Source organism: Orbicella franksi, chromosome 4 (assembly GCF_964199315.1).
Source record: "Orbicella franksi chromosome 4, jaOrbFran1.1, whole genome shotgun sequence".
Lineage (NCBI taxonomy): Eukaryota > Metazoa > Cnidaria > Anthozoa > Scleractinia > Merulinidae > Orbicella > Orbicella franksi.
Window position 1 is genome coordinate 21,072,936 of NC_138148.1, and position 25,178 is coordinate 21,098,113.

The 25,178-nt window shown below is 38.2% G+C and overlaps 2 protein-coding genes across 4 annotated transcripts; one reads left to right on the plus strand and one right to left on the minus strand.

Moving 5' to 3' along the window:
* The first annotated feature begins 6,918 nt into the window (after positions 1 to 6,918).
* Positions 6,919 to 9,087, plus strand: LOC145483717 (adrenocorticotropic hormone receptor-like). Its single transcript, XM_081462266.1, has one exon. It carries the CDS (start codon positions 7,232 to 7,234, stop codon positions 8,345 to 8,347), a length of 1,116 nt encoding a protein of 371 aa, XP_081318392.1. The 5' UTR covers positions 6,919 to 7,231; the 3' UTR covers positions 8,348 to 9,087.
* A 6,139-nt stretch (positions 9,088 to 15,226) lies between these two features.
* LOC145483692 (adenosine receptor A3-like) lies at positions 15,227 to 24,552 on the minus strand. Of its 3 annotated transcripts, none has more exons than XM_081462234.1 (3): positions 24,406 to 24,552; positions 19,566 to 19,692; positions 15,227 to 16,385 (listed from the first exon to the last, which is right to left on the minus strand). In XM_081462234.1, exon 3 carries the CDS (start codon positions 16,378 to 16,380, stop codon positions 15,397 to 15,399), a length of 984 nt encoding a protein of 327 aa, XP_081318360.1. In that variant the 5' UTR covers positions 16,381 to 16,385; positions 19,566 to 19,692; positions 24,406 to 24,552; the 3' UTR covers positions 15,227 to 15,396. The 3 variants fall into 3 exon arrangements, with proteins under 3 accessions (XP_081318360.1, XP_081318362.1, XP_081318361.1); XM_081462236.1 differs by lacking the exon at positions 24,406 to 24,552 and adding an exon at positions 22,681 to 23,416; XM_081462235.1 differs by lacking the exon at positions 24,406 to 24,552 and having other exon boundaries at positions 19,566 to 20,779.
* Positions 24,553 to 25,178: the final 626 nt, after the last annotated feature.

The following is a 25,178-nucleotide window of genomic DNA, read 5'->3' on the forward strand; positions in this document are numbered from 1 at the left end:
CAAAACCGAGACCGGCGCTCTGTGTTATTCGAAGTGATGGCAGTTCACTGTCCCTTGTCCAGTTATTTTTTGAGCCCACCACCAACACCACCCCAGTAGGCATTCTCTTGGGTATTAACCCAAATCACCAGGCAGTTTTACCCTTCAAGCAAATCGTAAGAGTCACGTTAAGTAAGCAAACTGGGTTGACCTGGGCTGTGCCATCAATATCATAATGCATCCAGAAATTGCATCTCGATCTCACTATTGCATTTAATTAACACTTTTATTCAGTGTACACTTTTCGAGGAAATCTCACTTTCAACATTCTGATGAAAGTGATTTTGCGTTAATGTTTAAGCTTGTTTACTGATGTTGAACTAAAGTTGCTTAATGAAAGACCATCCACGGAAAGTTCATTTGCAGGAGCCGGCGATCACAAGAGACTGCAGCTAAACTTTGAGTTTAAGATTTTGTCTGTCGAATTTGAATCGATTATTAAATTTGACGTTCGTTCCGTTGGACTAAATTCAGAATTTACATCTAACTTTAAATCTAAACTGTGAAATTGTCCCAGTTTATTAAAAAAAAAGACGCCTTTACACGTACTTCAATAAGGCTTCAACAATTCTAGAAAAGCTGTGAATAGGCAGCCGCTCGGCTCGCGAGCTAAAGTTAAAAACAAATTCTTACGCGTATTACCTGTCAGCTAGGGCAATGTTTTTATAGAACATGCGAGGCAGCAGTTCCTAAGTTTGAGTGTTTTCTTAGTTTCCAGTTGCAGTAACGGCCAAGTTCATCCCCGTTTTTTCAAATGAATAGTCAAGTGAAAATGTAGTTGTTGTGCAGCTGGAGTTTAAGAGCCTTCAAGTTTTTTTCAGAATTGACGTCGTGACTTCCATAATTGGAGTGTCCTCTTCGTTTCCATTTGCACTAGCGGAAAAATTCGCTCTCACTTTTGCAATTTAATACGAAACTATCAATAGTGAAAATGTCGTTTTTATGCAGCTGGTGTTTAAGAGCCTTCAAGTTCTTTCAGAACTGACGTCGCGACTTCCATAATTCGAGTGTTTTCTTAGTTTCCATTTACACTAGAGGAAAAATTCGATCTCGGTTTTGCAACTTAATGATCCATTAAAATGCATAATATGAAACGTGGAACGTGGGTGTTTAGCAGCTAGATGATAAAACCTATCAAATTCTTTTAAAATAGGTGCTACGTCTTCCCAAATTCGAGTATTTTCTTCGTTTCCATTTGCAGTAGCGGCTAATTGATGGTCCAGTAAAATGCATTATTAAATTCATAAGTTAAAAGGTGGTTGTTCGACAGCTCGATTTTAAGACCTTTCAATTTGTTTCCAGACAGTTTCAAGGTTGCTGAGCAGCAGAGTCGAACATTACGAATAACAGGGGTCTTCAGGAAGGAAATAATCCAGCTGGAATTGAAGGTATATTTCATTTCGAGCTTCGTCTTTGTGGGTGGAAATCTTAAAGCAAATGTCTTAAGCTTTCCTTATAAGCTTTGTACTTCACGGTAAACAAGCATGAGTCCGGTGAAAACATCGAATGTTTTGGGTAATGGAATACCGCTGCAAAATAGATGCACATCTAAAATTTGCAAGTAACTTCACTCGTTACAACACTGTTCACGGATAGCCAATGCTACTTTTGTATCACATGTAAAGTACATTGGAGACTTACGAAAAATATTTTCGGTTCGACGTTCACTGTTTCCATTAGCAAACACAGCCCTGGGAACTTAAATAAAAGGATTCGAAGCTATGAAGGTATGGCACTTTTTGTCTGTTCTCTAAATTTTCACAGCAAGCAATTAAACGACATGAGTGATTTACTGCTTAAACCGTTATAAAAATTTTCTAGGAAAATCAAGAGTATTTTTTTTTGCTTTGTGACCAAAATAAGAATTACGGAAATGAAAAGTGTCGCCGTGCAAGAAAGAGACGAGACGGCGAGAAGGCGGTTTTCTTTGTTGCAAATTTTTTGTACCTTAATCAGAATTATTTATCTTCTTATAGTGAAAATAACCGCCGGCAAGACTTAGAGTACTTTATTTTGATAGCAAACCTGTTTTTTTATTCTTAAGCTTTGCTCACTTTTACGTTCCATTAAAATCATTCACTAAGAGTAATCATTTTGTTCCACTGCGTCGGCCAAGGGTTGAGTTCTTGACAAAAATATATTGCTTTGAATTCATATTTAACACCCACTAAATGGCAGTATAGACTATATCCACCTATAACGAAGAAGTTTTGAAAAAGATATTAGCGGGGGGCTTATTATCTGGCGGTTATCTTTTCCTCTCCGAAGGAAATTTGTGTAAATAGAACTGATATGAAACACAAGTTAAGCTCCGCTGTCGTAGCTTCAACAAACGAATTCTGCTAATATACGGTCTTATTCAGTTTGAGGCAAGCTCCATGCCTAGCGTGAGTGTCGTAATCTCAAAAAACTTATATCGTTTTGAAAAAATAAAGTCTTAATTTAGTAGCCTTGGAGGGGGAGGAGTGGATGGGGCGCGAAAAATGATTACGTTTTTTGAATAAGACTCGGTCATTGGTTATGAAGCTTCATCTCAACAGTTATATATCCATGCGGGAACATTTCAGCGAAAATGAGTTTCTTGGGATGTAAGTTTAGGGAATTGCTTTATATAAGTTACAGGGAATTCAGAAAAGGCAACAGCAGAGATAAATACTTAACAACTGATAACATCGAAAAATGCATATATCAAAGGCTATGTAACCACCTGGGAGAAAGGAGTGTCTCGTCTAAAGAAATAACACACTTCGTCTGATAAGACCATCACTACTAATGGCTAAGTAATCGAACCATTTCAAGCTCCTTAATGGCTTTGCTTATCGTTGAATAATGTACAATAATTAATGGCGTCATCTTTTCATGGGATGTAATATCAAGCGCTTCCTCTGCACACTCTCCCGCTGTCAGGTGTTGGTATGACTACCGGATGACTGACTAGGAAATATTTCAATGTAAGTTTTCTTTAACAGTTCCGAGTAGTTGTATCTTATCTGACATTTTAGTGTGTATAGTATCACAGAATCTTTTTTTTAACAGTCTCGCAATCTTTAGCTGGGTTTTGCATTCTGCGAGCTAAGAACGATTAAGGACAGCAGAAAATTACAACTAAGCTGTTATTCTGGTGTCCTATAACATATATACCCTGCTCAAGAACACGTAAATCATTGGCTCATTTTAGTATATACTGAGGGCAACATTTGACTACTAGAAAATATTTACGTTGAAATACTTACAGTTCGTCAACAACAGAAACAATTGACCATCAGGTCGTTCGTCTTTAGCACGGACGTGGCGGGTTTGGGTTGCCAAAACGCGCAATGGTAGCCATTTTTGAAATTTTAATTCCGTTAGCTTTCATTCTGCTCGCGTCGTTGGACCTTAAAGCTCTTAAAGCTGCATGTAAGTAGCGGTGTTTTTATTATTACTGATCCAGCTCTACGAAGAAGAGTGCAAATCACGCACGAAAAAATACCACATACGGACTTGCATATTATGCAAGACTTATAAAAAGATAACGTGATACAATACACTACAGTATGCGATAAGATGGCCTGTGTTTCCTCGAGCAATAACAATATAGCCCTAACTCGATTGATCAGTCTCCCCTCGAGTATCCGCCCCCATGTGGTGGAAACATTTAAAATAATGGTCTCCAAGTTGGAATAATCACCCTCCCTCACCCCTCCAAAGTGCTGGGGCCAAAAACACTTTCAAAAACCCTTTCTAGGGTCGGATAATCTCAGTATCATTTTCACTGCTATCTGCATTCAGAAATGGGCATACGAGATAAAATGTTCAATAAATACATGCTGAATGAGAACATCAGAGCCACCAATGCTGTCTTAACTGTTTTCAATAAACCAACCGCATACTTATCATCTAATTTTGCTCTTTATCTTTTGCCCTTCTTACACAAGTTGTACCTAATTAAAGGAGTACATCGTACCTTATACGCGCAGTATTTGAGAAGAAATCACCCCCATTCCAATCACGCAATAGCCCTCACTCTCGAATAGTCGTCCCCTTCTGGGGCGAACAAAATCGTTCCCAGCTATGAGAAGCTATGTGCATTGAAGTAAATGCGATAACTTTTAGTGCTCGTTTTGCCTGTGTGAAGCTGGCTAACAAAGATCGCCACCTAGTATTGCTCGTAATAAAACCTCGTCTTATGTCTTATATATGGTTAAATCTGTAATGAATTAGGGGCCTAGCATGGCCTTGAAAGAAGCTTAATACAAATGGCAAGAAACTATTAACCGAATACAAAACACTGACAAAGAAATTAAGCAAAACACTATTCGTTCACTTTTAAACAAAGTGTGAAAATTTTCCGCCGACGGTGTTTCGACTATTTCGTTATTTTGGTGGAATTTCCTTTCTGATAATGCAACAACTTAGGTTCTCTATCTGCATACAGTCCGACTCTCTTCGTGCTAAAGTATTCATGTAACAGACCAATTTCGATATATTAAAATTCAGCCTTAAACAATAGACCCCAGTGCGAGGCTCTGGGGAATAACTACAAAGTTTTTGGGGTTATTCCCCAGAACCTCGTGCTGAGGTCTATTTTGTTAGGGTGAATTTTAACACAGCGAAATTGGTCTATTAGCTTCGCAGTCTTTTATGCAAATTCGCTTCAACTTAGCCTCTTCACAAACCGCTTGTTATCTTTAATTATGTAACCTTGATAATGGCGCAAGATGCACCGAAACGTCGGTTTCTATCACTTATATTTCTTGTCTCATGTATTTCCAAATCGTTTCTTATAACATTTCTATATAATTTGTTTTTAAAGTGTGTTGGACACATCACCTGCTTAAAAGCATTAACAGCTAAACATTATCAAACAACTAAAGTTTTAGAATCTTACCTGAAGAACAATAGGTCCTGTCTATCAGGGAAGACAGCAAGAGGAAAACACAAAAATAGGTAGATATGATCGTTTCCTGAGGAAACACGAGGAAAGTCAGCAAATTGCTACGTTGGACGGAACTGTGATAAGTTTGTGTTTTCCAATTTCAAACAGATCAGTGTCAATTTTAACGTGTTTGTGAATAAGCTCTCGCTTACGTAGGTTTTACTGAGCCAATAATTATCATTTAACTGACAATGTTTCGATTATCATTGGTAATTTATATCTGTCTGTAGTGTTGTGGCTGGTTAGTTAAATAAGGCAACATATGTCTTTATAAACAGGTGAAAACTCACTAATTAGGTATCATGGGCTGTATCGTTATATGACCAAATTTGGTAAAATGTGTTATTTCTCAAGTATGAATTTTCTGAGATGATGTTCATCAATTTCTGTTCTTCAGTTAATCTTATCGACCGTGAAGACAAATGTACCGTCACAGGGTATTCATAGCGTTATTTTAAGACTGAGAGAAGTACTTCAATTAAGTGGTTGCGAGCAGGCCTATTAATCATTAATGTTTAATCTGCCCTGCAGTTGAAATTGACGCGCGCGCATTCGTAATTTTCTTTATTCAACATACAAGCCCTTGTTATCACGAGAGATGTTTACCTTGGTTTTCTTTTAACTTAAGTGAGGTGAAATTTTTAATCGTGAAATCACAGTAGGAAACCTCGGTAAATGGCGGCAAAACCAAAAGTAAGCCAACCTAGGTTTGTCGACAGTTGAACGCCTCATCAGGCATGGTTTAGCTCAGTAACCGACGGTAACCGAGTAAAAGCAGACGTTGTCGCGAGATCTTGGCAGCAAGTGTCCACGCGTGCAGCGCGTAAAGAAGAGAAAAATAGACAAAGATTCCTCCTAATGTAAGTAGGTTTCAAGTCAGCGGCCAAAAAAGCTGAATAAACTCATGTTTAGGGGGTGTGCGGCCCGCTTCCCAAAACCTTTACCCTATATTTGACCAAAATAGCCAAAATCAGCTAAAATGGACCAAAACGGCTGAAAACCATACCCTTTGGGGCCGCACGTACCTATATAACTCATATAAGCGAGTACCCCCCCCGGGCCGTTTCCTTTCTGTTAGAAGCTCAGTAGCTTAGTAGCAGTGTACAGGCAGGCGCAACTAGAAGAAGACCTACCACAAATAGAGAGAAAAAAATCATAATTGAGGTCTATGGAGAAGAAAAGCAAATGTTAGAATTTAAAGCGGCCCCGAATAAGAAGAAGTACCGGTAGACATTTACGTAGCCCGGGCTCCGTGGCAGATGCCGTCTCAGGTTTTTTTGCGGGAAGGGGCTCAGCGAGATATAAACATTTTCTTTCCACTATTCATCCACAAAGCTTTACATTTAAGGAGAGTGTATCTCGCCATTTCAAGCCATTTCGACGGGACAAAAATACAGAAATGTAACTCGTCATTCAGCAAAGGAATTAAAAAGAAACTTTTTGCCTCCTGTTTAACAAAGAAAAAAATTGGGGTTAATGGAAGGACTTCACATGCTTCATCGTTGATGTACAGCTGGTTTTACTCCTCTGGTGAATTCTCCAGTGCCGACCTTAAAACTGTGCGAATCGGTAGCAACCTTTAAGAAGACCTTGCTACATCAGCTATTAAAAAAAATTTTAGCTTCTAAGCATCTCGATAAATTATTTTAATGTTTAAATGGCTTAGTATTTTATACATATTTACGATGCTATCTTAGTTTCTATTTAATTGAACATATTTTTAACATTTTAACGTGACGTGCATTTAAAACAGTTTAATTATTGTAAATTTTAAATTGATTGTTCCTGAAATGCCCCAATGGGGAGGCTCAATAAAACGTATATGTATGTATGTAGTTATCGGTGAACGCGCAAGACAGCTCTGTGTTGACATGAAGAATATAAAAACAAATACAGTCCAATAAATTACATCTGAGCACTGGTAGCGGGTGACTACAGCACATCCCGTATTTTTTAAATATCCTTATTAGTCAGATTTACTTGCCAGTCATGTTAGTAGTGTCTATGTGATCGCAACGATCGATACTATCGGCGAGATGGAAGTAATGTCGCCAAACAATGTCGCCGAGAAAGACTTTAATGTACTTTAATGAACAGTAAATTTGCGTCTGTTTGCATATTGGCACTGTTCTGAAGCCTACTGAGCAAAATATTAACGTAAAATGACCACAGTTACTGCAGAGAGTAAACTCTGATCCACCAGATATGCATCTATGTGTTTAATCTAAGTGTATATTACTTTTTTTCCTTCACAGAATTTAAGCTCGAGGAACCATGTATCCTACCACGACGAATCTAACTGAAAGCATATCACCAGATCCCTGGCTGACCGAGCTGTCTGTTGGTGAGCTTGTGGCCTGGTGCCTACCTTGTGGCTTTGCTGCTATTGCTGCCATATTTGGCAATACATTGGTGCTTGCTTCGTTCTTCATGTCTTCCAATCTCCGTCACCACGTGACTTTCTTTGTGGCTGGTTTAGCTATAGCTGATGTATTGGTGGGGCTGCTTTCTATTCCAATGTGGATGTACATGTTATATTTGGCTTGGAAAGGTAACAGTACTTCCGGAAATACCAAGATAACCATAATTTATGACGTCCTGGATGTTTTTGCCGCGTTAAACTCCATTTTTCATTTGACTGCAATAAGTATCGAGCGGTTCTTTGCAACAGTTTACCCGTGGAGACATCGAAGAGCCACGCAAAGGATGTACCATGTCTTCTTACTGGGAATTTGGATTACTTCCGCTCTTGTTTCCAGCTCTTTCTTTCTGCCAGTCAGCAAACCAACCATAGATTTTCGTTTCTATCTAATTAACATTCTGTTTGTGATACCGCTGTTGATAATGTCTGTGACTTACACTGGTATCTGGTTCAAAGCCAAAACTCGCCTCAGGAAAGCCCCGGATACAGCTTTAAAGACGTCCCTCACCTTGTTCATTGTCATTGGTTTATTTTTTGTTGCCTGGTTACCATTTTTCGTGGTTCGCGCGGTACTTCATTTCTGTAGACACTATTGTGTCTCGTGGAGAATCTTTTACTTTACCAAGTTGCTTCATTTTAGTAACTCTGCAGTTAATCCACTGGTATACGGCTTACGCATTCCAGAATACAGAGACACTTTCTTCAAACTTCTCGGACTCAAGTATATGATTCCTGCACGTGATTCTATCGAGTTGGATAGCCTCGCTGTAAAAAATTCTCCGCGAAGCTTTGGAGATAACGCTAACGGTTTTGTGGATACTCATGGCAACAACCACAAAGTAACACGGCTAGCTGAAGACAACTGCGCCAGACGAGCCAGCCTTCCCGCCATAACCGTAACAACGCCATCTGAAGTCGTAACTAGAAGTAAATCCCAAGATTTAATTCCTAGTCGAGCAATACTTTAGTCAGATTATTAATTTAACGCATTCTTAACGCATTCTTAATGCATTCTTAACTAGCTGGATCGATCACGAAGCAGTTTAAAACTACTTTCACTTCCACATTGAATACATCACTTGAGAGTAATACTTACAGTGTACGGATAAAAAGGTGATCATTCAAACGTCATACAATTAACATATTATCGTGTATAAGCCACATGCATGGCCTTGATTAGATCGTACGATATGGTTTGGAGCGAAAGCAGAAATCAGGAGCGGGGGGCTGGCAGCTACCTTTGATCTCGCCGCTTTTCTGGTTTCTATGTTCGCCCCAGTAAAGAAATCTGTCAATCATTTGAGAACCGTAGCCGGCATGCACAGATCGCGAACATAACACGGAACCGCAACATGTTTCGCCGCCACTTCTGTGCAGGATTTGCCTTCGATTCGATATTTTTTTATTCGCTCTTAGTACTTTGTAGCAACAGTTCTGAGACAATCAGGACTAAGGGAATGACGGCCAACTTTGTGTCAGATTAGCGACAAGTTTCAGGCTGATATTTTCCTGCTGAGCTTAAGTGAATTTCACATTCTTGGTTGCTGTATCAGGAAGATAACTATTGTATTCTGTTTTTATTTTGCCGTGGAAATTCTAAAGTTCATTAACTTAACTCCCATTTTCACACCGACGAAAGAGAAGACTTCCTTTGCAATTATTCTTCTCTAATTTCTGTGCAAAATAGCGATGTCGAACTGTTTCTTGACTGCCATCATATAGCGCGAAGCCTCTGAATGTAAGTCTTTGAAATATTTCCTAACTGTTCAGCGTTTTGTATTATAAACTCGAGCTTACATTCAATAGGCTTTTCTATCTACAGTTTTGTCCGTCTTGATTTACTTATGAAACACCGCATCTACTTTATGATTTCCCTGTGATATGTTGAGTTTGAAGACATTCTACGAGTGATTTAAATCATGAAACTTGAAGACAGTTACAGAGCACTCAACAAGAGTGGCATGTTTCAATAATGCAGTGATAGTAAAAGCTTTGGAAACCTCCATTCCTTACTGTTCAGTACCAGTTTGAACTCTAAAACTTGAAAGCATATTCCTTCTTGAGCTTCTGCATGGGAATGCCCAAAATGGAATTGCTGGGTACAGATTGACTGTGAACTTTTACTAGGTTGAGGTATTTCATTTACAAGCTATTTAGAATTTCTTGACTCGTAGAAATAAAGAAAGCAGCTTCTGCTCACATGCTTTGGCATGATTTGTGGTGGAAGAAAACTCTGTCATACTTCTGGAGATCAACTGAAATCGGGCTTCCATACACTCATCTGCAAATTGAGATATGAAATAAAACCAGGGACTCAGGGAAGGCAAATGAGCCCTGTTACCTGTATGTGTGTGCTAGTTAGTAATGAGCTAGACAGGCAAAATGGTCATTTACCCAGAAAAATGACTTTAGCTTGGACAAACCTGAGTCAACAGAACCTTCACGATGTTGAAATAGGCCAATTTTGATACTTGACTCCAACGCTTTGGAAAATAACAAGAAGTTGTATCAATTGCAAGGGATCTTTGTTTTATTCCTTCAAGGCAAAGAGATGGATAAGGAGTTAAACATATCAAAATTGGCCTGAAGTTTTGCCTAGCGGTAGCTAGCTCCTTTAATGAAAGGACAGTAAAATAAGACAATAAGGAAAGCTAAAATAAAGTCAGATGAATGCATTCTCTAATTGTGCTTGTCTCAAATGGCAATTCTTTGTGGAATAGAGGAGCATGAACTGTTTGTAAACTGTTTCAGAGGCAGCCAAAAAAATAGTGGACTACAGAAAGGTCAACAAAATGAGGTAATAAAGTCAAACTTCCTGCAAAATCTCTATCATAACTGCTTAATGGGGCCAATTATTCAAGCAGTAAAGTCTAGAAGATCAAAACGAAAGTCTGAGGATGATCATGAAGAAACAAAAAAATAAATTATTAGTTTCAAATAGGACCAAAGAGATGGTGATGATTCTCAATACTGCCGAGGGACGTATCCAGTATTCAACAAATAATGTCAGATGCTATGTCTGAAACTGAAACAGACCTCACCTGATAAGTTATTCGGTGAGAGGCAAAATCCTCCACCTTAACGTAACGGCCCGTAACAGGAAGGCGCCGTACCTACTGTATTGCTATAACTAACTTCAACGCTGTAAAGGGTCACGAAGCTGTTCAAATAAGGCAACCCTTACCACCAAAGTCCAGAAATACAGAAACACTTCAGTTTATCCCGTTGATATGACACCATTACTCGAATGCTCGAATGCACCACTGCTCGAATGAAATAGATGACTGCAATCTGGCTCACACCCACTGAATTAAACATCGACATTAATTCATAATGGAGTTCCCGCTCGCAAGTTTACACTGGAATATTTATCCCCGATGCCTCAAAATATCCAAAATTTAGATGTTGGGCAACTGGAACATTTCCTAAGATGTTTGAACGTCAAACATGCAAAACGTTTACAAACGCCTTCCGCTCATGGAAGTCTAGCCTGCGAACGCAGACGTATTTCCGGCTGTCACTTGGTTCTGCCGAAAAATAACGTCTTCGAACCCGAGCCAGGTAACGATTTCTGTGACGTAATGACTTTTGTTTCTCCTTAGCCAATCAGATTCCATGATAGAATAAAACTCGAGTGCTCCTCGCAGCGAATACCTCGCGCAGAGTCGCGCAGTAGTTCTGGGGTTATTTGAGCTAAACTGTGATTGGCTTAGAATTCCTACGTCACAGAAATCGTTTGCTGGCTCGGGTTCGCAGACGTTATTTTTCGGCGGAACCAAGTGACAGCCGGAAATACGTCTGCGTTCGCAGGCTAATGGAAGTCCGCCATGTTTGTTTTCCACGAATCAGTACTTAGTCTCGCTCGGCCAAATTTCTTAACTGGGGCGATCATAGAAACTCGGTTCCAGGCCTCGCTGCCAGCCCCCCTAGCAGAAACACAAGAAGCTACTCTCAAGTTCTTTTTACGATGGATGCGATTTTGTGATTACGAGGGACAAACTTAAGAATGATGAAATTATAACAAATGACAACTTCGTTTATTAACCTCCTATTAGTAGAAAATATTCAAACCGTCATTGAGATACTCCCCGCGTGACCTCACTTTATTACCCGCGTGACGTCACTTGTCAGGTTTGTTATTTGTAGTGAGGTCTGAAAATTAATGTTTTATTGTACCATTAACATTCAAAAAGAAATTTTGAAGGTCATCTGTTGACCTGCAAAAGCGTGCGAAATGAGAAATGATAACCTGGGTTTCTCAGCAACCTGAAACTTCTGTGTCCAACTGTCGTTTTACAGAATTGTAGTTTGCCTCACTTTTCAGCCAGTTAATTGACTTATTCTTCGAGCTATCTTTCACCTGAATCCATATTTGGGACGAGGAGGGTTGGGTTTGAATTCTTTCTACTTTGAATTCGTTTAAAAAAAAAACTTTTTATAAGAAGCTGCCTTTCATGAGCTTCTTCACTGATCATGTAATGTAACAATAGTAGCGGAGCTCCGGCGGCCCGAAGGGCCGCCAAGCGGAGCCCCATACTCATATGGGAAAGAAAAGGAAACCCATGAGTTGATTTTCTCATGGTTATCATGGCTAGCGGTATTACTCGTGGGCGCGTACGCACGACGACGACGACGACGACGGAGTCGCGCAACATGGTGGCCATACTCCAAATAATAGGTTGACAGAGACATGCAGCCTTGGTTTACCGTGTACTTCCCTGATATTGGACATCCATGTTATGATCAATTGACACCTGTCAATACAAGGTATCCGCTGACCAGTATCACGTGACCATATCGCGGGCTCAGGTTTACAGTTCCTCGAGGTCACGTGTTTTCTTGAAGTTGACCGGTGACCAAGCGCTGGTTATCGATTGGATCGCGGGCTCATATTGGGTTAGCTTGTTGGAAACAGGGCAGGATTGCTCGGAAGCCAGTTTACGCTAACCCAGGATTAAAAGTTAATCGAATTATAACTTTTTCTTCTATACAAATGTGTTTTGCTGGGTTTTTTTGTGTATATGGTGATTATTAAAACTCAAAACAGAAGGCCAAACAGTATACAGAAACCTCACCGCAAAGTTACAAAACTCAAATCAAAATTCTACCTTTTTCTGGGTTAGCTTAATCGGGTTTTGAACAACCCGGCCAAGGAGCTACGCTTTTAGGCTGCCCTAAATCTATATATTAAGAGTGTTTCTAGGGTCTGTGCGCTGATGTTTCACGGAGTCCACTATCAACCCATAGACCCTCGACAGAAACACGCTATTCTCCCTATTGCGCTGCACTAAACTTTCTCCAAGTGGCATCTCTAGAAACTTTAAAAGACATGCCAGCTGCTACTGAGCACTTTTTGCCTTCTCTTTTTACTAAGTAATTTAAAGGGAACACCTATTCCCCAGGGAGGCACTCAGATAAGGTAATAATGTCATTTATGATTTTTTTTTATTATTATTTTGTCCGTGCTGTCTTGTAGACAGCGTAAAAGTGACTGAAAAGTAGTAAAACAAAGTAAAGTTAGCATGCAGCATTATAAATGTTTTTTTAGGCTTGTTTTTGCTGACAGTCAGTGTAGAAGCTTTATTTCTTTTGAAAAGAACACGGTTTTTTTACTTTGTTAAAGGGCTAGTCACATGATTCTGGAATGATCTTCATTCGGGAATGAGTTTCGTTCCAGAATGAATGAGTTCGCACTGCATTCACACGACACAATCGATCGGCCCCCGCGCTCTCTCTCTGCAAGTTTGGGACCTGAAAAAAGAAGGTCAATTTTTTGACCGACACAGTTCCATATTTCGTACCGAATCGTGCAAACACCCGAACCGAGCAACTTTTTACTCGGATAGCGCAGTTAAGCTAAGGCCTCGAATCTAGTTATGTTTTGCCTGGTTGCTTAGCAAAAAAGAAACAGTTTGTTACATTTTGTCCCTAGTTTGTCCCATTTTGTTAAATTTAAGACAAAAGAAAGAAACAAAAGCAGATTACAGATATGAGGAGACGAGCGGTGGCAGCATGCATCGCTATTTTAGCCGGATTAGCTGGTTACGTCTTCGTACTTGCTCCGGACCGTTTCCCAATCAACTCCTTCCCCGGCTTTTCCTGTTTTGTAGTCAATAACTACATGTAGCATCGGACCACGTGAAGTTTTTGTCTATCACCCTGTTTGATTTGCCGCGTTCTGCATCGGCTGCAACATGATTGACTTAAAACATTAGCGATAACCAATCACAACAGAGACGTAAAAAAGCCATTCAGGTGCCGCGACTGGTCTAAAATTTGCACGGATCCGTGTATACACCGCTGCAATCTGTAACAGAATTTGCACGGATCCATGTAAACAGGCGGTCCACGAACAAAATTCGTCCGTGCAAAAATTTGTCCGGACCCTTGTAAACTGCTTGTGGGCCTAACAGGCTTTTGGGAAGAACCACTTTTGTTGAAATGAAATACCCATGGTGCGATGGCTTCAAAGAACTCCAAAGAAATGGAACATTTTGAATTTATCACGTAACAGACAACGACAGTTTGCCTCCGTTGAAATATCTTCGATATTTGTTATTAAATCCTGGAGAACATTCTGAGTAACATGCGCCACTGTTTCGAAACCAGGGTGTTTTTCCACACGCTTTACCTCAGGAACGAAGTCGGTAACCGCCTTTTTCAATATATGCATTTCTGGCACAAATAACTTATTTTCCGATCCCAGCCAAAGTTTAAAGAATTCTATAGCTAAGTTAAGATTTTGACGCGAATTTTTTCAGCTGAAGCGAATAACCACGTTGGAGTTTTTTAGTCAACCAGAGAGTGCACAAAATCCAAAATTTTTTGTATGTTCGGATGCTAGACAATTTATGTACGGGACTTTCACTAAGTCTCCTAAGTCCAACCCGTTTTTGCGTATTGATTATTCCGAGCAAAAAAACGCGTCCATAACAATAGGTCGTTTTCACTGTCACGCAATAAAAAAAAAAATCGAAAACCATCCAGTGGAAAATGCTATGAAATTATGATGTTGCAGAAGATAACTAAATAAGACACTTCTCCAAGTTTTAGGCCTGTGCGTTTTCTCAAACTTCAGATATTCGTCGAAATGTTTCGCAGATATTTACAGAGCCCAGTATAAAAACGCCATGTTGGTGTACCTCTGTGGTACACCAATGTGGTGGCCGGAAAATAGTGTAAACTGGAACTTACTTTGGCTATCTAGGCGACTGATTATCAGTACTGATTAAACAAGCATTTACATTAGCACTTTTCCTAATGCCCTAACGTCTAGAAAGGCTCAAAGTCATGAGATAAGTACACATTTTTCGACAAACTCGATTGTAACCTTGTGTCACGCACCTCCACAACCCTAAAATTCAAAATGCTCTGGATTCCAAACGAAGCACGCTATTGAGCTGTAAAATTGTAAACAGATATAAATATACCGCCTCTTATGCCTGGTGAGGATAAAAACTTCGGTGGCTCTTTAGTTTGGATTTTAGAAAGTGATGACGTCACGTGAAAACGATCTATATCGTAGATGGGATATAACAACTGAAACAAGTGTAAAACGTGCGACGTAGAATTATAGAGCGCTGACCTAACCTTAATTAAGACGAGAAGTTTTATTTCCTGTGATCGATTTTTCAGAACTTGTGTTTTTAGGCCACGCTCGATATATCAATATTTAAAAATTGTAATTTTTTTAAAGTTTCTTTTGTCTCTCAATTCCCAAAAGAGACTTGGATACAAAGAAAACAACACCAAATATGGAAGTTTGTCCTGAAAGCTTCGGAGCCATGTTAGAATATTGATATATCGAACGTGACCTATTTCTTCTTTTAACAGAGTTGGATCTCATTGCTACAACATTCACAGCCTCAGTATGATGATTTGAATAATTACTTTTTATATTCTTAACGCGATATACAGCCTTTAGACTCTCTCTCTCTCTCTCTCTCTCTCTCTCTCTCTCTCTCTCTCTCTCTCTCTCTCTCTCTCTCTCTCTACGTCCTGCTCTCAGCACCTACAATCAACAGTGGTCTTGCCTATCGGCTTGAGCCACAGGCTTCTTTGAAGAATCTCGTCGTAACATACTAAACGAAGTTCTTAGTGATCTCGTTGACTCCCGCTTTAGCAGGCTTGTAAAGGTTTTTTTAAATCCGGGAATTTTTAGCGAGTAAATAATTGGATTAATGGCGGAGTTGGAGTAGTGTAAGAGCTTGGTGAACTGAATGACTTCAAACGATATTGCTCTTCGTTTTAGTTCCGATTGAAAAAAGTAAACTGCGTTTATACAAAAGAATGGCAGCCAGGTCACGGCAAAAATGATAATGACGATAAGAAGGGACATGGCAATCATGACTTCATGATCTCTTTTCTGAAGTGTCTTCCTTGAACCCTTCCTCATCAACTTCTTTGCTTTTGCTTTTCGCCATATTCCGAGATACATGGAACAGATGACAATAAAGGCTACCGTGAAGCAAACGCAAAAGAGAATGAAGAAAGCTCTTGTGATATTGTAGTTACTGTATCTGATTGAGTGGATGAAGGATAGAGATCCTGCAGTCGCCCAGCAAATCACTAAAACACCAAAATAGACAACTTTGGATGAATTCCGATGACTCACCGGAAACGCAATAGCATAGAAACGTTCCAAGCTTATTAACATCAAATGAAATATGGAAGCGAAACCTCCAAACACATCCATTGCGTGGTAAATCACACTCAAAACCAGAGGTATTGCAAGATGACGTTTGTACAGAAGTATCATGCTGATATAGAGTGGAACTGCAATGAATCCTACCAGCAGGTCAGCGGTTGCTAGTCCTACTATAATGTAGTTAGTGCGCGTGTGCAATTTAATATTTCGACTGAACGCCAGAATGACGGTTGAGTTTCCAAATATGGCCATGGCTGCTAACGTGCCAAAAGCTACGCTCCAAGCCATTATAGAAAACGGTGTTATCGTCTCAGGCGATGGCAATGTTTGATTGACTGGTGTGGAGTTGTTCATTTTCCCTAAAAAACAAAGAAAAGTGTTTTGAAATAAGTTACTGGGGTACATAAATAAAGTTCGGTTCCACTAATCTCTTGAACAGCTACCGACGTTGACATTTATGAATAAGAACTTTTATAGCGCAGACTGGATGTAGTTTAACAGTAATTCAATCAGTTCAATTCTTTATTTACACTATACAGGGCTTTAGATAAATTTTATAAGGTAAAGTAATGAAAATAGTGATAAAATTGAGAAATATGACCCTGTAAAGAAATAAAATTTATATGTGAGCAGTGACCAAGGTAGCAGAAGCTTCTGGTTGGATACCGCCTTGGTCAAGTAAATGGCAGCGCAAAAATAACTTGCATAAAAAAGTAACTAGTATAAGTAGCAAAACAATGATTTCTAGGTAAAATAAATACACGCAAACAGCAGTTGTGCTGAGTAAACTCCGCCAGCCCAGCAATGAACATTGGACATAGCCATCATAGCGACTGATTGTAAATATTCTGATATGCCACTTATCCTATAAGCAAATATCAACTTTTCCAGTTTAATAGAAATGCATAACATGTAACTTGAGAAATACTCTTGCTTCCATCTGAGACTGACAAGTTAAACCAGGATAAAGCTCAGTTCTTGATCTCAAACACTTGTGTGGTCCTTGTGGTTAAATACAAGTTAAATGACTGAAATCTAAGCACTCAGTTTATCATCAATCAGCTTGAGGTCAACCAGGTTTCAAGTCCAATTGATCTGCAATCGCTCTACTTAACTCTTCTTTATGGTCCTTTTTCAATGCTGAGTTTTGTGAGCAGGGGCCCGTTTCTCGAAGGTCCCGAAATGTTTTAGCACCCGGAAAACCGTAGCAAAATCTCAAACCCTATGATTACAGAGCTGTTTTATTCACGTATTCTTAATATGAAGAGAGGTTCTCTTCATACAAAAAGTTTCAGGTGTATACCCCTCTCTGTTTTGAGATATAGACTAATTAAAAATGGCTTCGCTGACCCGAAAAGTTTCCGGAGCTTTCGAGAAACGGGCCCCAGGGCAGGAAAGTCAGCCCGCCTTTGTAAAGAGGAAGATACAACATACTTACTATCAAATCTGATTGGTCTACTTAGAGCATGTGCATGCCAGTTTTCCTTGATCTCGAGCGTTGAGAGAGAAGGATGGAGGTGTTATCATAGGCCATAAATGTTTGTCTGATACATTGGAAAGCAAGTTTACTTATTAGAAAATACAGCTCAGTTTGAGTGGTACATATATGTATTTTTAAATATCACAGCACGATTCCAGCAAAACAGTTGCTCTTACTGATATTGAAGCACTACATTCTTGCTACATCCAACTGCGCTTCCGTCAAACGTTAACAGACCGGCCTATTTTCATGCTGAACAAATTCAACAGAGTAAAAGGCGAATATTGTTTTAGACTAGTGAAAAGCCCAGGTAATTCGCTTTCAATTTCTGGATCTCTGAGTTACTGAGAGATTTTGCGATAAGTCAGAAATATATCACCTTCATCCTTAATTCATGATTTTCTATGAATATCTGACTGCAAGAGCCCTGCTTCTAATGGATATTATTTGTGCAGTAATTGTCATGCAATACTGTTTAATTTTACTTTAAGTACATGTGCTTAAAATGCTTTTAACATATAAATACCTAACATGAAAATAAATCAAAAAACGAATTTCATTCGCGAAGGAAATGTACTATTTTGTGTTAAAGTTAAATGATAGATATTTGTTTTCTTAATATACAAGCGATGCCAAAATCAGAATACAATGGCAGAATTTTAGAATTTACTTTTAACCTCAGGCCTATTGTGTACGGTTTTCAAAACAAAGCCTCAAAAAGAAAAAATAACGTCAAGGCATTGGCTGGCCAACTGATTTATATGAATCCACTGTGCTTTAGTTCCGGTGTTCAATTTCCAACTTACAATAATGTATTAAAATACTCAACTTATTTTAATACGGAAAGGGAGTTACTTCTATATTACATTTAGCTTTTTAATTGTTTGTCGGTTCCAGCTGATAAAATCTGACCGAAATGTTTGTTATTTTTCTTCGTTGCCGGATTTCTCTCACAAGAAAAAAAATTACATGTAAAACTTCTCTCTGACAATCGTAATAAATATAGAGTACCATCATAATACAAAATTTAAATTAAAGAGCTGTGCCATTAAAATTCATTTCAAGTTTTGGCGTTATTCCGAATTGAAATGTCCATTAGTGAAGGTCATAAGCTTCTGCATACTATTGTTATTAGTTACCTTAATTAAGGTTGGTAACACAAACTATCAACCACCATCTAACATTTTGTTCAACTTGCATTTCTATTTTTGTTTTCACGGTATGTATATCTTACGAAATTAAGATAAATCTACAGTATTTCCTATTTTCTAATGCTTATTTATATGGTTTGAGATAAAAATATTAACATTTTCCTAACATGAAATATAAACAGCAAACATAGATCGCTTTGACTTCTAGAAAAACTGAAAGGAGTGTTCAACGGGTGTTCTTACCCGTGAATTTAAATTTTGTTTAATTTTGTTACAAGGATAAAACTGTAGTGTAAAGTATTTGCTATCGTTTCACACCCACAATTCAATATTATATCCCATACCCGAAATTCCAGAAATAAATTTAAAATTCTTTAAAAGTAATCTTGAAACCCTTGTTTGAACAAGAACACGTGTTTTGACACAAATGAAACTTAAGCTGCCATAAGAGGCGCCTACAAGTCATCAACCATACTGCGGACAGGTCTTGATAGTAACTCTTGGCGTTTTCCTTTATTAAAGCCGAGATCAAGATAACTGAGACAGACATGCCATTTTCTTTTGATGGTTTAAGTGTCTTGTAATGAACTCTGGGCAAAATAATTTAAAAACGTCACTTTCAAACGAATTTATTGCCGCAGTCGACAGCAACGCATGTAATGTCACGTTTTAGTCGACCGAACTCGTGATTAACACCTTTCTAGGTATTATACGAGGAAGTCGAAACATCATATTTGACTACAGATGCCAGTAGGTCGGCGAACTGGAGTAACATTCATTCATAACAATTTGAGATGAAAGTGTTTCATTAAGACAAGGGATCCATGGGAAGATGTATAAGGATTTTCTGAGTATTAACTGCCTGTATTAAGCTTTACTTTTTTATATTTGACGTCTTTTTCACTGACCTGTATACGTAGAATCCAGTTGAATCCGGTCGACTGTGAATCGCAGTTCCCTATTCTCTGACAATCTGCTATTCTATTTTCTCCTTGTAAAATACACCAACCGTAGCAGCTGCGCGCGATATATTTGCTGTGAAATATAAATTGAAAACCAATCAGATTCTATGAAAGCAAATTAAGTAGACAGATAGAAGTTAATGTTCTTGTGGGACGTGCTCCAAGACATCCCAATCAGCAATTTGAAAGCTTACTTAAAAAAAATTCAATAAAAAGTGATCGATTCGTTTTATTATTCAGCCAGAAACAAAAACGTGATGTATAAAGGGGAAGTAGTTTTAACTTAATGTATTTTTTAATAAGCTATTAAAGACAAACTTTTCACCTTTACCATATGAAAGCGGGCTCTGAAAAAGCTCATTTTTAACATCCATGAAATTACTACGTGCTGTTGTTACATCAGACAGCAAGTAATATTTCCGAACATTTCAGTTTTAGATTACTCATCCAACGCGTTCTTCTAGAAGAAAAATTCCATTGAATGTGTCTCGAGTTTTCCTATTTCATCCTACGAGCAGGAAACTTTTTCTACGCTAACAGAATGCCGGCCTGTTTGCAGCTTTAGACTATAATACATTCAAAATCGCGGTGTGCAACGCGAATGTTACGAACTACTTAACGTAACTACGATTTTCCCGGCGAATACCACTCAGAGAAAACGAGTAATCTTTCACTTTCTTTTAAAGCTATTCTATCGTCGGAGGAAAAAAAAACCAAGGTGGCACTGAACATTAGAAAATAATTCCTGAGCATGAAAATGATTTTAACAAGTGACAATATCTTTGCCCCCTGGTAGTTTTAAATTAGCAAGTAGTCGTTTCCAAACAAAACTGTTGATAACTCTTCCAACTCCTAGTTTGATGTTCAGTGTTAAAACAACAGCGTTTAAAAACAACAGAGTTGTTTGTTGGCGTAAATATTTGACATATTGACCCCATAGCACGCTATGTTCGTTGTTCAGAAAAGTGTATGAGGCAATAATTAATCTTGCAAGTGTAGAAGCATCACATTCTCTCTGTAGTTTTATTTACTAAGATGTTTACAGAAAGCGGACATGAAGTCGCTTTGGGCTTGCTGGACATAAACTTATTTCCAAATCAGGTCATCTTGGATCATTCCTTGGATATTCTACGGGAAGGAAGCTTTTGCCTGAAAGTAATTCGATGCATTAAACAATAACAGATACCAGCTAATAAAGATAGACAACCCCCCCCCCCCCCCCTTTAAGACCCATCCTGCATTTAACCCTCGGTTAATGGTTTGGTCAATATGTATGTACTTGCTATAAATCAGAAAAATTACCACATATATAGTGGTAAAAAAAAACATAGAATAATAGGTTTCATAAAAATATAAAAATAGGTCTTAAACGACCTATCGGGCACTAAACATTTGGTTAATGGTTTGGTCAACTGAATATGTATGTACTTGCTATAAATTAGAAAAATTACCAAATATATAGTGGTAAAAAAAAAAAAACAATAATAGGTCTTATAAAAAATATAAAAATAGGTCTTAAACGACCTATCGGACATTTAACATTTGGTTAATGCTTTAGTCAATATATATCTACTTGCTATAAATCAGATGACGCATCACGCGGTGGCGAGAAGAAGAGCATTACGTCACAAGTGAAATAATCAGTCTCAAGCTCCAAATAGAGGTGTTCAACTGACGAAGACAGCACCATCATCAAATGTGTTAATTCAAACAAAACAATATGTTTTGAAGGTTTTCTTAACTAATGAATTGGTCAGTTTTAACATTATTTTACTCGGTCCTGGCTAAATCTGGTTCTTTTTTCCTACACTTAGTGGCAGGGTCTAACAGCTCTCTCAAATACATGTAAAACCCTCTAGTTTTAGCTACGTACGTCTGTAATGACGGTATTAACTTTTAGCATGAATTTCGAGGCTGATGTCACTTGAAGAAAGTATTGACAAAGCCATCTTCCAACGTGATCAGGTACGAGAGCAAAATAACCAAGTGTAGCAACTGTCTTCTCGATTACCTTGTCCGCCTGTATGTTCAGAAGTGCAGTTGCCATTTGCGTGTCATGGGGAACAACTAGGCAGTGTCTTTTACCAAATGAAACGTTCATTGTGACTGACAATAATTCAGTCCGTACTGGTAAATAATTTTTTTTTGGCTTTGTTAAAATCACATTTTGTTCCGGAGGGGTTGTGTTCCTTTATAACAAACTGACAGACTTCAAAATATGTTGGGCTGGAACTGGGCCAGGGCAAGGAAAACTATCAAATACAAGTGCTTCGTAATGTGAAAAGCTTGCTCTCTTTGTTTTCAATTCAACTAATTACAATTATACAAAGAAATGAACAAAAATGTCCCAAATTCGGTCGAGCCCTCCCTAGGCACTGACTAACAGATTGCAATATCAGTACTTTAAACGTGTTTCTTGAATGGTTCTTTTTGCAAAGAAAAATCGATTCTCAGCCACTACTAGAGCTAGATTGAAAACTGAGAAAATTGAGATTATTAAATTACTTAAGCCTTGACGCCATTGTCAGTGCTGAGCAGGTGAAACTGGATATGATTATGTCTTCAAGAAATGTAAATGTGAAGAATTTTTCCCCTACAGCAAGAAATCGATGTTAACTATATTTCACTGAAACATGCATAGACTGTAAACAATTATATTCAGAATTTAGCGCTCGGTTTTCGTCAGAAAGAATCCGAAACTAGCTAGTTCATGGACGTTTTGGAGAATAATAAGAAAGCGACTGGTAAACAGCTTGTTTTGATCTCCTTCTTCACCGTTTATGTCAACAAATCAACTTAGTTTTCCGATGAAAGAAAATTGCATAACGAAAGCTCTCATTTTAGTCCATTTTACAGTATCATGATCCATCATATCCGAAAACTAGTATAGCGTAAATCATAATTTACAAACTCTGTAGTTGTTTAAGTGTTCCGGCCACTCTTTATAGAGGAAATAACGTTGACAAAACCAGTTATTACAATTCTTCGAAGTTTTTGTTTCGAAGAGTGAGCGAAGTTAGAATGAGCCTGACTGTATACGGCCATTTTGAACACTGCTTACCTTTAAAAGTGCTCTGTTCTCGATACGTTCGCTCGCTGGTTCGCATTTGTTATGAATCCGCGCAAGTTACCCAGTGACAGATCAGTGAGACCTAGCACCAGTATCGTCTTTCGGTAAATAATGACCAAGGTAAAGGAATACATTATGGCACTAGAGGACTGGAGCTCTTGAGTTCAGTCCCCTTTTTGAGGTAACAAACAAATATTTGCTCTAAACGAACTAATTAAATAGCTCACTTGACTTTGTGTCGAATACCAGCGGAAGAAAGCTGTAAACAAAATCTATCTTTTAATTAAGGACGATTCAGACGAGTCAAGAAATGTTTTGTTTTGTGTTTACGCCATGTTTTTGGTTGGTCATAACAATGATTGCTATTTGTTTGATTTTATATTTCAATATGAGGAACAGTTTCCACGTCATATTGTCCACATGTGAACCTAGTACTTCTTCTCCATGCGTATTTCTGTACCTTAGTGGTTAGATCGCCCACCCGGTATCTAGGAGGTCATGGACTCGTGGCTTCTAGTCTCGTCGGGGACTCAAAATTTTTCTTTGTCCGGTGTTCGGAATGTGCTAATTGCATAAATGATCAGAAATAAATAATGACGCCAAATGGGTTAAGAAGTGTGGTGAAAAATCATTCCTTTGTACGTCTCAGGAAATTACAAGTTTTGTCATCTTGTAACACCACATCACGATCCTTACAATTACGAACTTTACTCCAGATAATGCGGACGTCTTTGAAATATGCTAATTTATACCGTGGGCTATATTTTAAAACAAATAGAAACCGCTTGATGACGTTTTGTTTTTAACACCTGAAAATCGAAGGGAATTTTCCATTTACCAAATTTTGCATTTAAATCCGCTTTACTCGAAGAGAAGAACATTGAAAAGAAGAATTACTCGAAGTGATTGGTGTACGTTTTTTCACTTGGTAATTTGTTGCTTTTATGGTGCTCTGGTATTATTAAGCGTGCGCAGCCGTAGCAACATGTTTCTATAAAAAAGTGCAGCTGCCTAATCGTTGTACTGGATTAAGTAGGATAGCACATTATGTAAATGTAGAAAACACACACATCCACGCGGTGCGTATGAACAAACAGAATAAACCTATTCGACAACACACTACACCCACTTGCTCGCTAGTTAATAGCTTGGCATATTTAATAATGTTATTTGTGAGCTGTTTCCCTCCAGAGATCTATAGCCGATATGGAGATCACTCTTCACAAGTTTACATGGCGTGCATGCAAATGCCAGGATAATAACCCTTTGTGTATAACAACAATTATAAAAAATCATGTGACCGTGGATCAAGAATATGGCTACAGTTTTCTATTCCTAAGGGATATAGAATTTCACTTCAGACTCCTTCATATTCACTTTTTGTTTATATTGTAAATAACAATAAAATGAGATATCGTGTGCTCTAATATTGGGTAAAAATGTTTATGACAGACTAAAACGCAGTTAAATCGATTCTTCTCAGTTCTGCGCGTGTATAATTTCTCTCATCAAGGAAGCCGCTGAATGATATTGAATTTATAAAATGATCTAATTATTTGAGAACATAACCTCCCTCCTCGCTTTTACCTATGGATTGTTTCGTTTTACATTTCTCTCTAATTCTTAAATACCACGCACTTCAGTTTTGTGACAACAGAAATAGAGCTTTGGATTAAGCTCGCCGAACTCTTCTTGTAAGTCATCGTGTATGTTTACCTGTTCGTTTACCAGTCGTGGAGTGATACAAACCAGATTAACTTGATTTCCTGGAAAGCTTGGCTCCCGAAAATTTGTAACACAATTTTTCGGCTCTGAATCACCTCATCAATTCATACATTCAGTTTCGTCTAGCTGATACTTTGATATTCAAATGTCACGTGTTACTCGCATATTTACAATAAACAATGTTATTTGGTGCACTAGGATAAACTTGCTTGACAATGATGTCACAAAATTTCATCCAGGGTGACATTTTAAACAAAGGAAACGTATAAATTTGCTGAAACGAATAAATTCAGTTTTTATCTTATTTTCGACGAAGAATTTCAACGTAAATTTTGCTGTAATTGATTGCCCTTGTTAATCTTTGTTAAAATGTTAGTCCTAACTATCAAAAAGGACAATTTTCTTCAAATCTATTCCTCTTTCGTAATCATGTAGCCGGTGGAATCAATTGAAACAGAAGTGCACAATTGAATTTCCTGTACACCTGTTTAGAATATCACGTGACTTGTTGCATTGACGGTTTCAAGCACAGGGACTGTGAAGATGGTTGTTTTGTCAATTTTGATTGACTTCAAACAAACAGCTACTTGGAAACGGTTTTCATGTGATAGAGAAATTCTCAGAGACTAAGTCTATTTTCAGAAGCAATGCAACGTGCTTAGGTTAAGAACATTTCTCACTCTCAAAAGAATAGAATTGGACCTTAAGATCTACAATTAGGCTATAATGAATCAACATTATTTAAACTCTGAGAGGAACTGTCA